The sequence below is a fragment of the Pieris rapae genome, chromosome Z (assembly GCF_905147795.1).
Source record: "Pieris rapae chromosome Z, ilPieRapa1.1, whole genome shotgun sequence".
NCBI lineage: Eukaryota > Metazoa > Arthropoda > Insecta > Lepidoptera > Pieridae > Pieris > Pieris rapae.
Window position 1 is genome coordinate 10,598,439 of NC_059534.1, and position 15,103 is coordinate 10,613,541.

Consider the following 15,103-nt stretch of genomic DNA (forward strand, 5'->3'; position numbering starts at 1 on the left):
GCCCCCTGTTCTATAAAAAAAAGTTCCATTAACGGTGAAATAGTTTTAAATCCATAAGTCCTTTAAAAGATACTCAGTCATGGATATACAAATGACGTGTCTTCCCTTGCCTCAGCAATTAACCTCTAAAACTATTACCTACATTTTTAAATGTTGTTAATGTAGAAATAGATCAGCCCTCTGTTAAGTATTACGTCAGCACTGGGTCGTCTTTGGTTTTATAAATATAGATACGGTTACATTTTATTGCTGGAATTATTAATATATTAATTATTAATTTTGCCTCATTCATTCCTTATCGGTTTGTAGATTTCTGAAATCAGTGCATTGTTTAAGCAATTATAAAAGGAGCTTTGAATTGTTTATTTATCTTTTTTAAACATGTACATACACACTAATTGCTAACAATTCATTAATTCGTGTTCTAGAGTTGAGCCTAGTCTATACATCTGGAAAAATGACGTCGCCATAGTATTGACATAGTCTAACGACTATAGTCTGCGCCATGGGCGTAAAAAAAACATAGTCTACTGTCTAAACTGACAAATCAACAATAAACAACATATTTAGGTTCTTGCTCCTTTGCCTTTCCCATTAGGGATAAATTAAAAAAAAAATAGGTTCTCGCGACTGTATTTATCTCTGAAAATTATAAATCTAAATAATAACTATTATAATTTTCTAAAGAGTCCCGTCGTCGGTTTACAGTTTCATCTGCGCACAGTTTTATAACATTACAAAAGTTTAATATATATGTTGTATTTTATAGGCTTTCCCGTGTAAGTACATTTAGTAAGCTTTTTGTTTACCTCAGTGCTTTTTGATATTTTCATCTTTAAACTCTGTAAATTCCATTTAATTTTTGTGATGGTAATGTCTTATACATGAGATGGAAATAAAGGTGGACCGAGAGAATGACGGTATTAAGGTCATCGGCGATTTGGGTGATATTCAAATTGCGGAAATAAGTGACAATGAAGAATGTGAAAAACCAGTCACTTCGAAGGACTTATCGATTATCCCTAATTCCCTTCTTCAAAGCTCTACAGTACCAATTTTTGGAAACATATCTGTGAGTGACTCAGATAATGTTCAGTTTGGTAACAACACCTATTTCAATGGTCCTGTAACAATTAAGCAAGTAATAAAGAACAATGGTGTTAAAAATGCTTCTTATACTGTTACTGATAATGAACAAGATAGTGCAGAATCTCCACAGTCTAAATCAGGAGGTGAAAAAAGTTAGTAAATTAAAATTTCTGTTATCTTAATTTTTCAATGTCATATTATGGCCTTGTTTTTATAAAAAATAGTTTCCTTAACAGTTTTTAACTGACTTATACTAAATATTGGTTGGTTATAAAATTTCAATAATATTAAAATAATTATTATTATACCTAGCAGCCTGCAGCAATTCAATTCTCATTTATCTAGTGTACACAGCCTAATTTATATTCACCATTTTGGATTTCAAGGATTACATGATGAATAATTTAATTCTATGACGGCAATGTCTTATAGCTTAGTAGTTTGGGTGCTTGTCATATATATGCCGCAGTTGGTATATATCTGGATTTGTTTTCTAGTGATATATATAGATCACCCTTCTTATACTTTCCGTTACAATCTAAAATATATTTTTTTACTTTTAATTGCTCTAAACTGAGTAAAAATCATTATGGTTAAATATACAATCTATACAGTTTAAACCATGTAAAACCTAACTCTTTATTATAATGCTAGGTTAAGATCAAAATAAAATTTTTCATTCAATTGTTACATGATGATATAATATTGGTCAAGTGTTTAAGATGAAATCCAACTCTAAGAGTAATTTAGTTTTTAAATGTATAAAGCGGTCCCTGTGATAATTATTACTAATGTAATAATAATGTATTACAGGTAACAAGCTACAGAAGTTTAGATGGAAAAAAAAACATATCATTGGACTAAGTTTTGGAATATTAATCATAGTGCTCATTGTAACACTCACTGTAAATACAGTACTGTATAAAAATTCACAAACAACACAGAGTTCCACCAAACCAGACGCATATAACTCAAGTATGTATTGACAAATTATTATGGTTTTGTTATTGGCATTGTCTAATTGGTTTAAAAATTTAGATATGAGTGACATTCTAAATACTGGAGCCATATTTAGAAAGTTTTCATAGTAAAAACCCACTCAATTTAGAAAAACTAAATTAAATTTCAAGCAAAAAATTAAAAAAAAAGCACTCCTTTACCTTGTCTTTTGTCTGACAAACTTGATATTTCAACATGGATTTTCATTATCTTTATATTGGTGTTGAGTCTTACAGAACTTTTAATTGCTTAATGTAGCTCTGGTAGGAAGTATAAACCTAACCATAGTAAAGTTTGTAAAATAGTGAAACTTTCAGCTTGCAATAGAGTATTGGGTGTCTGCGATGAGAATTTTCAAATGGTTGTGTTATCCATCATATTACAATTAACAATCATGTTGGTTTTCCTATCATTACTAACACGAGGTGGGCCAGTACTTGATAAGAATAATCACAAAAATTGTGTAAAACACTGTACAGACTTATGCACTAAAGAAGGTATGTTGGAGTTTTTTAATAATCTATCAAAATTCAGAAAATACTAAAGCTTGATGAGTGACACAGCTAAATTTGGAACTTACCTCGATATTGTGCCAGTGCATAGATATTGTGCCACACTGCCACACATTACCGTGTTTGGGATTGATCGCATTCTTTAATATTTATTGTTAAGGGTGTGAATGTTATCTCTTGGATACCCGGCGCTACAATAATTTGAGTTCAGAGCAAAGTCATTTGTATGTGATAAGGAGCAACAATATAGAACATCGTGTGTTACGAGACTTCACTACTAAGATATGTGAACAAAAGTGTTTAACGAAATGGATGCTTGAATGTTCTATTTTAATAGCACGGGTACCGGGTGCATGCTTGCTTTAATAAATTGTGTTTAAGGTTTTGCTATTATTTAAGTCCTATAATCGGTGATTGTGCTAGACCACTACGATCCTTATACCTGCAGTGATTTAGTCTTTCGATCTTAATCTCGCGATAAAATAAAGCCCACAAAACATTATTTATGTATTTGAGGATTATGAAGCCAAAATTATTCAAAATGTATGAAATTGAAATTGATTTTTTTTGGTGATTACCAAATTAAAAAAAAACTGTTATCTAAATTATTAATATTGATTTGCATCGTCTAATTTTTACAACTCGAAACAGTTACAACAAAGACGTAACTACAAGGAAAATGTATATATTTTTGTTAAGCTATGCATATTTCTTAAAACTTCTACTTCTGAATTAGACGACGCCTGCACCTGTACTCCGCAATTACTAATAGCAAAAGTTTAAGTTAAAGTGTACCAACTCTGTCATCTACGATATTTCACTTCTTCAGTGTGGTATACTTCCAATGATCAATTTTCTTCTTAATATTTTAGTATTCTCAACATTCCTCCCGGTATATTAAATATTGCCTTTTAATTATTCTGGAAATGTAAAATAATTTTGTTAGCTTAAGCGTACAGTGATATCAGTGCCAACTCTTAACAGACCTAGAATCCAAATCATATACACCTAATTATCTACAAAAAACCCCTATATTGTTTGCTGTTAATTCGGCTGCAGAAGTAATTTCAATTATGAATTATAAATACATCAATGGCTTATACCTAGGCCATATGCGGTTAGTGGTAAAAGGTCTTATATACCGTTTTCAGGTGGACCTGATATTATATCGCCTGATTACCTTCGCATCGTACCTAGGGTTGATTGGCTAGCGCAGCCAGAAGAAGGCGCATTGGATCTCCTAAAACTACCAGCACCATGGGTGATTATCACGCACACTGCTACAGCGACTTGTAACAGTCAGGTAATTTTAATTTGAATAATTTTGTGTGGTAGTAAATTCAGACTAAGATTAACGAGATATACATACGCCAAACGCGTCTTGAATTTGATATTTAAACTTAATTTATCGTGGTTCTTAAGAATCTATTTTAGACATGAAGTCATATTTCGTTCTTTTAATAAGAGTATAACTTTATCACTACAAAATCATTTAACAAATATCGTATATATACTAAAATGTGCATAAATAACGGCAAGTCTATGCAACGACACTCAAGGCACTGTGCAAATTTTGACGTTATAAAGAGGTTTTGGTAAATGTAAAGAAGAAAAATCTGTATAAGAAACAGAAAAAGTTTATTTTAGACTAGTGTTAGTAATTACAGAACACTCAACTCTTATTCGATATTGTGTATAGTCTCAGTCTGTTATTTTCGCCTGACGTGTTGCATCAGAAATTGTCGTGTATTTTTAAATTATTTTATTAATATCTTGCGATATTGGGTCATCTTCGTGATAATCGCGATCAAGCAACTGTAATTTGTAAAGAAAAGGACGTCAAACCTTACTTTCTAATAAATATTAGAAAGTAAGGTTTGATGCCGATAGTCAAGTTTATTTTTTTTTTTTTTTTATAGAACAGGGGGCAAACGGGCAGGAGGCTCACCTGATGTTAAGTGATACCGCCGCCCATGGACTTACTTACTTATTATTACGGGCTAGGTCAAAAAAAGGACAAAATAACGTACATATCTCCGCAGCTTTAACTAATTTCGGCAACTTGTAAAATATTTTTATTTTTTAATTGTCGTTATTGAGGATGTACGTAATGATATGTTGAGTATATCATTATATGGAAGAGACGCTAAACCACTAGGCGTGTTTCGATTATGAGGTGTGTCTTTTAATCGAGTGTCGTTACATGCGGTGTACAATAAAATATATAGTCGAAATAATAACATGTCCAATTGTAAATAAACTTCATGAAGCCGATTGAAAAGTATCTCTTGATATATTTTAGTATACATAAAAATACTTCTTTACTAATATGAAGCCAAATTTTATATTCTAAACGAGTCGTATTCGCTACGAATCGTTTCTTTTTTTTCAAAAGACAGGGCTTTGCTTGATGTAATTATAATTTACAGGAGGAAGCTTTGTCACGCTTTTAGACCCGTGCTTATTTGGTCGTTAATGATTTAGCGGCAAATAAATTTCAAAACAACCGACTTTGTGTTTATTAATTCATCGGGAATTCCCTAGCTATAATACCTAATTATAATTGAATTGGCTTGATGGTCTTTCGTGCGTTTGATAAGAGGTGACTCAACGGGACTGTTTTGTGATAATTTTACAGTGCTTGTGAAATAATGATATAGATATAGGTCCATTTATCCTTAATGGGGCATAGTGCTTACAGATTTTAATTTTCACTAAGTTAAATTTTTGAGTCTTTAGTGCACGGATCGTACCAAAGATGTGTGGAAGCGGTCAAAGTATCTTTTTTGCACAGTTTAAATACCAATCAAATTGTTCAAATGCAAAAAAAAAAATTATGAACCTTATAGGAAAAGGTGCAATTTTTAAAAAACAAATTTCAATGATTGACCTTATTATTTGGTTTTCGATTTACGAGTAATCCCTTGCCTCATGCACCTAAAACTGTTGGTTCCACGCTTTATCATCCGGTATTCCGCGGTTTATCAGGACATGCCGGATATCCGTTCCAGGCTCTTGAGTTTCTAATGGAAGCAATTGATACGTATCTGTGTATCTTAAGTATTTTATTATTGGAGTCTATATTTCTGTCTCTTTTTAATGCTTCACACTCTATCACTCTTTCTATTCCTTTTCTTTTTACCATCCAGTATTTTTAATTATTTTTTTATGAAAGGGCTTTCTTTTTATCCCATACCCTGTGATGTCTATGTCTACTAATAATCCTTCGTAGGCATTTGAAATTTCTAAAACTAAATTTGTCCAGACCTGGCTATTTTGTTGGTTATTAATTTCTATTTTTCTTGTCTAACACCTGTAGTAGCAGTAATCCACAGTCGTAAATATTTTAAGATTTAAAAAAAACCAAAAAAGTTCATTTTTAATTTTAAAAATTAAGTGCATAAATTTGCCTGTTGAATTATTATTTGTACTAATGTGTATGTGTTTGTGTTGTAAATAAGGTGTTAATCGTCGATTATATAATATTTTTTTCCTATTTCAGAGTGAATGTGTACTGCGTGTGCGTTCAATTCAAACCTTTCACATTGAATCCCGAGGCTGGTTTGATATCGGCTACAATTTTTTAGTCGGCGGCGACGGATCCGTCTACTACGGTAGGGGCTGGGACTACATAGGCTCCCATACACTGTACTACAACAAGTACTCTATAGGAATAGCATTCATAGGCACATTTAACACCATTGTACCCTCAAAGCGTCAAGTAGAAGCGTGCCAAAGATTAATTAAACTAGGTGTTAAGTTAGGAAAAATTGCGAAGGATTATAAATTATTAGCCCATAGACAACTTATGTCTACGCTGAGCCCCGGTGACACAGTGTTTAATATAATCAAAACATGGCCGCATTTCGTTTCTAACTTCACGTCGGTGAATGAAATCTTCCCGAAGTATTGATTTAATGTGCGTTTAAATAAATAAAAATGTTTTTCAATATTTAATTTTAAATTCAATTTAATTTTATAATACATAGATATTTTGTATGCATTTTATTGTACATAAATTTAAAATATATTTAGTATTGAATGCTCTGAAGCAAACATGTCTTGTTCAATGAATCTTGATGTTTTAAATTATGCAGTAGAAATGTTGTATCTATATTAATGTAACTTTCTATACAATACTGAAGGTTCCATATAATATTTCAAATATACGTCAAATGGAATTGAGCGATAGGCCAGACATTGGGCTAACCCAAGAAAATTAATTAAAAAATCTGTTATGTATATTTTGAATCGTTCTCAGCAAAGGATTAGAATAAAATTTGCTCTATGATAGTGTTGAAAAATGATAACGAACCAATGTGAGCAATTGTACTCATTAAGAAAAAAGTTATACTCATTAAAAATTTGATTTTTTAATATTTTTTTGGCTTTTAATCGTTGCTTTGTTTATAATTAGTACTAATCAATAGGACAAGTCAATTAGGGGCCGTGCAAGTATGACGTACGCCCTATAGGGGGCAGGGGGAGAAGTCTTTGATTTTCTTATTTGGTGATTACGACGAATGTAATTTTCATTTCAACACATATAACGTATGTATTGTCTATACTTGAAAATGAAGTCTTCTACGAGGATTCCTGCGAAAAATTAACACATTTATCTTTAATTTTTTTGAGATCTTTGGGAAAGGGATAAGGGAAAAGGGGGTAAATGTGCTTACGTAATACTTGTAGCCTTTTTATCCTTCATACTAACATTTGTCGATTGGTTGGTTATTGTAATAATTTTTCTTGTGTACTGGAAATCAGGCAGGTATAATATATAAAGATTTATGTACATATGTAAATTGAATTAGTTAAATCAAGCAATATTATTGTTCGGTTTCGGGCATGCACTCGATTTTTTTGTGCACAATTAAGACGTCTTCGTCTTAAGGCAGAAAAAGTGTTTAAGACCAAAAATCTAGATTTATCAGGTGCGATTTATTTGTGTATAAATTATTAAAAAAAACGTATACCATCTATAGGGTTTTCAGTGACTGAAATGATTAATGTCTAATTTTGTTATTTTAGTGATAAAACACTGCCAATATTTCCATGAAGCCATATGTAACGGTTTCTATATATAATATGTGTTACCAATAATTTAAAAAAATCTTTTGGTGCCACTCCACTTGAGGTTGGCCTGTCTTGTACTATGCCAGAGCAACTCCTCCAATGTCTAAACTTCCAAAGTCATGATTTTTGACTTCCAAACACGCCGTTCACACTTGGTTTTATCCTTCACTAGCGACCCGCCCCGACTTCGCACGGGTGCAATGCTGATACTAAATACACTACAGAAAATTTGTGAACGTTGTATATAAAAATGTGGGTTATCCATAAGAGATAGACATATACCATCACGGACTTTTCTGTAGACCTTTTCAATGTGTACAATACTTAGTGCATTATTTTGATAAAACTCGTAGGGTTCAGCCTGCGTTTGCAATGTAAGCGGAAAAAATGTAATTATTTACGACATCACATTAGAAACCTCAAAAATAACACTTACTTCTCCACAATTTAATGGATGTTATTATACATATAAACCTTCCTCTCAAATAAAAAAAAATCACTCTATCTATTAAAAAAAAAAGCATCAAAATCCGTTCCGTAGTTTCAAAGATTTAAGCATAGAAAGGGACATAGGGACAGAGAAAGCGACTTTGTTTTATACATATTATAATATGTAGTGATAATTGAAGGTGGTGGCGATGGCGCAATACATGATTATGCAACTTTTTGTTAAGGCCTGTATTCACTTTGATCAGTGATTAGTACTTCGTAATGTGATTAGAAGTGGGTTTTATTTTTTCCGATTAAACTGCGATTAGCCACTACCCCCTCACTCGCAGAGTGACTAACTATATGACAACTGAATTTACTTAACAGAGCCACTTAACAAGAATTTGACTCTAATTGCACTACACACCTGCACTAATCATCCTCAATGACTCACATTCACTAGCACTAATCAAAGTGAATACAGGCCTCCTTAATGAATGCAATCAAATCATTTAAGTTTGTTGTTTTGTACTTAATTGTTTTATTTTAAATTAGTAATATTAAGGTGTAATATGAAAATAATTTGTATTCACTTCTCTTGCTTCGATACATTCGTATTTTGTTGATTGTAATTATTTTTTTAAGGCTATGTTTAAAAATCCTCTCCGACTGTATAAAGGGGAATTGTTTATTTTTTTTATAGAACAGGGGGCTCACCTGATGTTAAGTGATACCGCCGCCCATGGACACTCGATGCCAGAGGGCTCGCGAGTGCGTTGCCGGCCTTTTAAGAATTTGTACGCTCTTTTCTGTTTTCGTTATTTGTAACATTAATAACGACGCATTGTATGCTGATCATGCTCAACGAGTCATGTTTAATTATATAAAATATTTATATAAATTTATATAAGGCAATAATATCATATATTAGTTGCTATAAATATTTACTCCATTTGAAATAGTGCTATTTTTATTAGGAAGAAATGAACTGTGGGTTAAACCGTGTATATAATCTACAGGTTTTCAGATTATAAGAAGACCTGGTTTGACTCCCGGTGAAACAAGAAAGTGACTTAGTATTTTTAGATTCGCTAGTGAAACGTTTTTTTAATACTTGCAGTTATTGTTAATTTCACATTAGAAAATGTTTTATTTTGGTCATCAATTTGTTGACCCGTATTTACGCGATGTTATTAGTGTAACTTTAAAATATATTAATTTTAAAGACTTTTGAACCAAAAATGGACCGTGGCACACAAGTAAAGCGTTAAAATGTATAGGTTTTTGCGTTTTAATGGTTTAGTATATAGTATTTTGTGTTCAGACAGAAATGAAATCGATATAATTATGGAAGTTGTGTATTGAATTCTTTCGTTGCTATGCAGTCGCTACACAAGTCAATAAATAGCACTGTGACGCGCATGCGCGTATAAATTATATAATACATTTTAGATATATGCAGTTCCAATATGATTTCTTTTCTTAGAAGTGTTTTTTATATATATCTGACTTAACATCATTTTTTTACATATAAATTATCTGTCATTGTTATTTGGAAATAGCAGTATATTTCGGATAAAATTGTGATAAAATTAGGTTAATATTCGTTTCCGATTTAAATTTTAAGTTCATCTGAGTATTGTTAGTAAGCTTCTGAAAGCTCAAATATATTTTTACATACAATTTGTTTACGATCCGTTATACGTTAATTTCTAACACACCCCATGCGCGTTTAAGTTTTCAAAGATCAAAGTTCAAGTTAAATTGCTTTTAGTATGTTAGGCATGCGATCTATTAACGTATTCATTGTTATTTATTTATTCACAAATATCAATGTCTATACCTATAGTAATTATACAAAAGTGTCGAAAAAGAATGTAATATTATATTAAATACGTAAGTGTTATAGTAATAGTATTGCTAACAAATAAGTAATGTATATGTTTCTGTGTTAAAATATTATATAAAAAATAAAACCTCTATAATCCTAACATAATGACAGTTGCCAATTTACTTAAGCATTTATAAAACTTTTTAATCTATTACTTTTTATGTAAGGTGACAATGATGTCACCATAGAATACATGAGTATGACAGTGTAAAAACGCAACTATGGCGCGTTGCGTTTGATTGTGATTGGTCAAATGGCAAAACGGATCGTGACTCTGTGATTGGTCTAAATTTCTATACACCAATCACGCGCGGTTTCGTTAAAATGAAAACGATGCAGTTAGACTTAAGTTATAACTATTGAACTACATTAGTTAGTTTGTGTACATTTGTTATATAAATTTATAATCCGTATAAATATTACGTGTAAGATGTAAATTTGGGGCTGGTAATTGGTACATATTAACGTAATAAATTAAAAAATGTATTAATGTTAATATTTAAATGTCATCTACAGTTTTGTATACAATCAAAATTAAATAAAATAAATTGTGAAACATTGTTATTTTTTTTATTTCTATTATATGTCTAAGGTACCTGATAAAAAATGGCTTCTTATTGCGCAGAAAGGGTCAGTGCAAGAGAATCTTTGACGCCATGACATGAGGTTCGATTTCAGTCGGAGGAACTGAACTTTCGGAATTATTGAACCACTTTAACTAAAGGTCTTCGCAGCAATAATCATAATTCCACTGATAAAGACACGAGGATAAATTCAGAGAACAAATATGCATTTTAATTGAGGAGCAACAAAAATGCTCGAAAAACTTTTGCATATTTAATTTTGCCATAAATATCGAAACGTTCCTAGGCAGTCAGCCTTTTATTGACATTTTTGCCCTGAAAGAAATCTATTTGATTTTAATATTTAATATATTTAGCCATGTAGGGTCATGCCTTGGCGCACTGCAGTATCTAGTTATTAAGTTTCATTCCAAACCTATGATTAATTAATTACTAATTGGTTTTTACAATTACAATTTCAGCACCTAATTGCCGCTCTGCATACGATATAGAATAGGTGCAGGTATTCCCAGAAAATACTACTAAATCGTTAAACATGTAATTAATACAATTTTAAAACAAAATTAAAAAACTTAGCTTGCTCAACAAATTCCGTAGACAAAACTCAGATTTTGATGACTGACCGATGCATCTACGCATCCTCCTCGTAAACGTCTCAGGCACATGAGAGAATCGGGTAATACTCACTTGGGTACATGGGGTATTACCGACATAGCGGCATAGTATAAACCCTGGAAACTACTATGACGTTCAACTGGAGAAATAACCTAACCCAACATTGCAAAAGAAAGTTGTGTACTTATGAACGTCTGAATTATCATTAACAAAGCCATGACTAAGACGATCAAATCATTCCCGACAAAGCCGTAATGCAATAGATTCGAGAAAAGCTCAGATTATTTACAATTAGATTTTTGTATAGGCCAAAGCCAGGCAGGTCTTCAAATTAATGGCTTACGTTAAGTTACCCAATCGTCAATTAATATTGTACTAATTAATACCGTACCAATTCTTAAAAGGCCGGCAACGTCTCGCGAGCCCTTTGGCATTGAGAGTGTCCATGGGCGGCGGCATCACTTAACATCAGGTGAGCCTCCTGCCCGTTTGCCCCCTGTTCGATAAAAAAAATATTAATAATTGTTTTCATTAGGATTCAAACGCATTTCCTCTGTAGATTAATTTTTAGTTGTATAATATTTTATGATTGTAATTGTTTTACTACAAAATAAAAATTATAAATAGATAAGCATTTTATTTTCTTATCCAACAAAATCCTTATGTACTTAACAGTACTGAACAAAAGAATCACATTCTTACCTTCATCAACGTCTTATATACCGCTATGTATTTACAGTAAAAAAAACATGACTTGTTTTTGTGTTATTTGTATTTTAAATAGTGTTTTTTGGAAATCATTAAACGACATCGTTAATCATATTTAACGAGACATTTAATTACAGTATAAAAGCGTTAAGGGCAAATTATGCATATTAAATATTCAGTGGCTTTTCCCCGATAACGTTTACTGAATTTTTTAACAAGGCCTTGACCATATGTTTCGTGATACTTATGGGACCTTAATTCACGGTCTTGTATATAAAAAACAGGGGAGCTATAACCTTCTAGGTTTGGGGTACAGATGTTTTATGATCATTTGTTTGTTCTATGCTAGTGAAGGAAAGCTCTTGTTTGGGCTAGTATGTGATAAGCCTTATATACCTGACACACTTGACTTTAGTATCTAAAGTAAGGCGATTTTGTCATGATTTTCTTTACGTTATGTGCTAGTATTAATTGGTGATGAGGAATGAGAATCGCACGCAGTTTTCTTTAGACTAACACTGCTTAGTTAACGGAGGTTTATAAGAAAAACAGACCGGCGATTATTGTAGAATTATTACTTAGTGTTGCTGGCAGTAATTTAGGCGCTTATGTCTTTAAATAATTCTAATTATTTAATGTTTAAAGAACTTTATTTCTCATTACAAAACAGAAATATTTTATTTACATGAGAAACTTAATATTAATATGTATATATTATATACGAGCGAGATACACGTCGCCATTAGCCGTAACAATTTTAGTCAGCTATGTTCATTCTAACATGCATCTTTAATGCCTTTTTGAATTTGTCAAACACTCCAATATTGCGAATTTGAGATGGTAATTGGTTAAATAATTGCACACCCTCATACCTAATAGATTTCTTCAAATAATTTGTACGCGGCTTCGGTAAGATAAGCAAACTCGCTCGACGAGTATTTCGTGTCGTATTTAGTCAAATAAATTTAAAAATTACAACTTTGAAGTTTTTTGTAGTTTTACAAAAAACAAAGTGTCGTTCGTGTCCGCAATCCCTGGATAAGGATAAAACCAAAAATTAAAATATTTTGTTCGCAATTATTTGGAAACGAGACTTCAATGTATTAATTCCTAACATCAATATCTGTTTCATTGATTTTATAAAGAACCTTTATTTCGAATATTGCATTTTTTATGGAAATTACGTGCTTAGACTATATTTCGAACATTTACGATGTATCATTCATAGCTGAAGAAAGCTTTTATTTGGAGATTTAAAATGATTAAATAAAGATGATTATTGGGTTATAAAACCACCATATGTTCTTTTTTATATTTCTTGATTCGCTAAGAACCCCGAGGAATTGAAAAATTACTACAATGAAACAAATCGATGCGACAGTACTAGATACTAGATTTCTGTTTCTGTTTCGCAATCATAAACGGTACAAGTTTAATAATTTCCCTTCTTCGAGAGCGTTAACAAGTTCAGTGTATAAAAACAAATAACTCATGAATAATGAAGGAAGGCTATACATAATTACTTGTGAGTCGAATGATATGTCATACTCATTTTTCATTTGAATTGAACACTCATGGCCGATTGGTCGTTTCAGATATGGTTCAAATACTGCCTGCCAAAGATATACGAAGACCTACGAAGAGAGGATATGTTTTTAAAAAGTTTGTGGAGTTCTGTAATAGAACAGATCTGCACGGTTTTAAATATATCGTTATGGAGGATCTCAATATTTTCGAGAGGTGAGTGCCCATCAAGGATTTTCAAATAGCACACAGATCGCCATTTATTTACGGAATTAATATGTTGTTTCAAAACAAAGAATCTATGAAGATCCACAGAAGTTACGCTGGCAAAATAAATATGTAGTTCTATTGCATTTTGAAACTAATAATGTTTTTAGATAAAGTTCGTTATTTTAAACAACCTAAATTTTATTTTATTTTTATTACACATTTGGTTATTTATTTATTTATTTTTATTTGACCTATTGAATAACAAGACTAGTTATCAAATCCCACATTTAGAAAAGCACATTTAGAAAAATGACAGCGTAGAGCTAGTTAGACACCAATATTTGTAAAAATTCCTATCCAAAAAATACAACGATTTAAACGTTAGGCTTCTTTTTCTTGTATTTAATAAAATCTGAAGTGATGTTCCCCACGTTAATTTCAAACCTATGATCTAGGTAGTCGCCCACGCTATAAAAGCACCTTGCCTTTAAGAACCCAATCACCTTCCCTTTGAAAACATTACATGGCAGCGATCTATAGCTTCTAGGAAGGTGATTAAATATTCTTACGGCCATGGCGTAGTAATTTTTAGAATATAGCGTGGTGCAACATGCAGGCACCCGCAGCCGAGTTGGATCCCTCGGCATATGCAGGGACGCTTCTTTAAATGTCTGAAGCAATTTTGGATGCCTCTTTACAGTCATGACCGCTTCAACGATATACAAACTCGGTACTGTCAGAATACCGAGTTCGCGGAAAAGCAGTCTACAGTCGTTAATTTGACTTTTATGTGCATTCGTAAAAAACACTTGAATTAATAATAATTCAATACTGGACATATCCTTTTAAAAGTCTATAGCCATTCTGGTAGATAGTCTAGTTCAGATAATATTATAAAAAATTTAAAATAATATTATATACTAATGGACTGTTTGGCTATGGTGAAAGGAAAATCGTGAGGAAACCGGCATGCTTTAGAACTGAATAGTTGACAGTGTGTCGGCCTAGCTACTTCCCAAAAAAAACCAATTGATCACTACACTGCTGCTGAAATTTGCATACATGTATAAATTAGGTATATATATTAGTTAACATAATGTGTTTAATCAGAATATTAGAGTATAACAGACTTAGCAATCTCCTTTAGTAATACTATTCATTGACAGGTGTCACTGTCTCAAACTATCATTTCATAAAAGAGAACCGAGATATTAGTCCAAGAATTGATAAATAAAGAAACATTCTTTCGGTAATAAATAACAATAATAATAAAAGCCTTTATTGCTGTATTCACAAATTAGGTACAAAAAAGTGTGAAATACTAAAAAAGTTATCACTAAAAATAAAAAAATATATACTAATAATTAATAGGCAAGCCGGTTGATATCATTATACAGCTTGTCCTTAGACATAGGCCTTAGAGGACTAAGGACTTCCACTCTTCTCTGTTTCGGGCTTTACGCATC

General features: G+C 31.8%; 1 protein-coding gene across 3 annotated transcripts; it reads left to right on the top strand.

Moving 5' to 3' along the window:
* The first annotated feature begins 382 nt into the window (after positions 1 to 382).
* LOC110997597 (peptidoglycan-recognition protein LF) lies at positions 383 to 7,876 on the top strand. Of its 3 annotated transcripts, none has more exons than XM_022265837.2 (5): positions 383 to 1,232; positions 1,903 to 2,064; positions 2,406 to 2,585; positions 3,752 to 3,903; positions 6,103 to 7,876. In XM_022265837.2, the coding sequence occupies exons 1-5, from the start codon at positions 890 to 892 to the stop codon at positions 6,511 to 6,513; spliced, it is 1,248 nt and encodes a 415-aa protein (XP_022121529.1). In that variant the 5' UTR covers positions 383 to 889; the 3' UTR covers positions 6,514 to 7,876. The 3 variants fall into 3 exon arrangements, with proteins under 3 accessions (XP_022121529.1, XP_022121528.1, XP_022121530.1); XM_022265836.2 differs by having other exon boundaries at positions 385 to 1,241; XM_022265838.2 differs by lacking the exon at positions 2,406 to 2,585 and having other exon boundaries at positions 386 to 1,241.
* The last annotated feature ends 7,227 nt before the right edge of the window (positions 7,877 to 15,103 follow it).

Excerpts from the sequence above, each read along its gene's own strand:
- LOC110997597 (XM_022265836.2), top strand. The coding sequence starts at position 890 with ATGGAAATAAAGGTGGACCGAGAGAATGACGGTATTAAGGTCATCGGC. Across the intron at positions 1,242-1,902 it reads TAAATCAGGAGGTGAAAAAA|GTAACAAGCTACAGAAGTTT; the intron begins GTTAGTAAATTA and ends AATGTATTACAG. Across the intron at positions 2,586-3,751 it reads AGACTTATGCACTAAAGAAG|GTGGACCTGATATTATATCG; the intron begins GTATGTTGGAGT and ends TACCGTTTTCAG.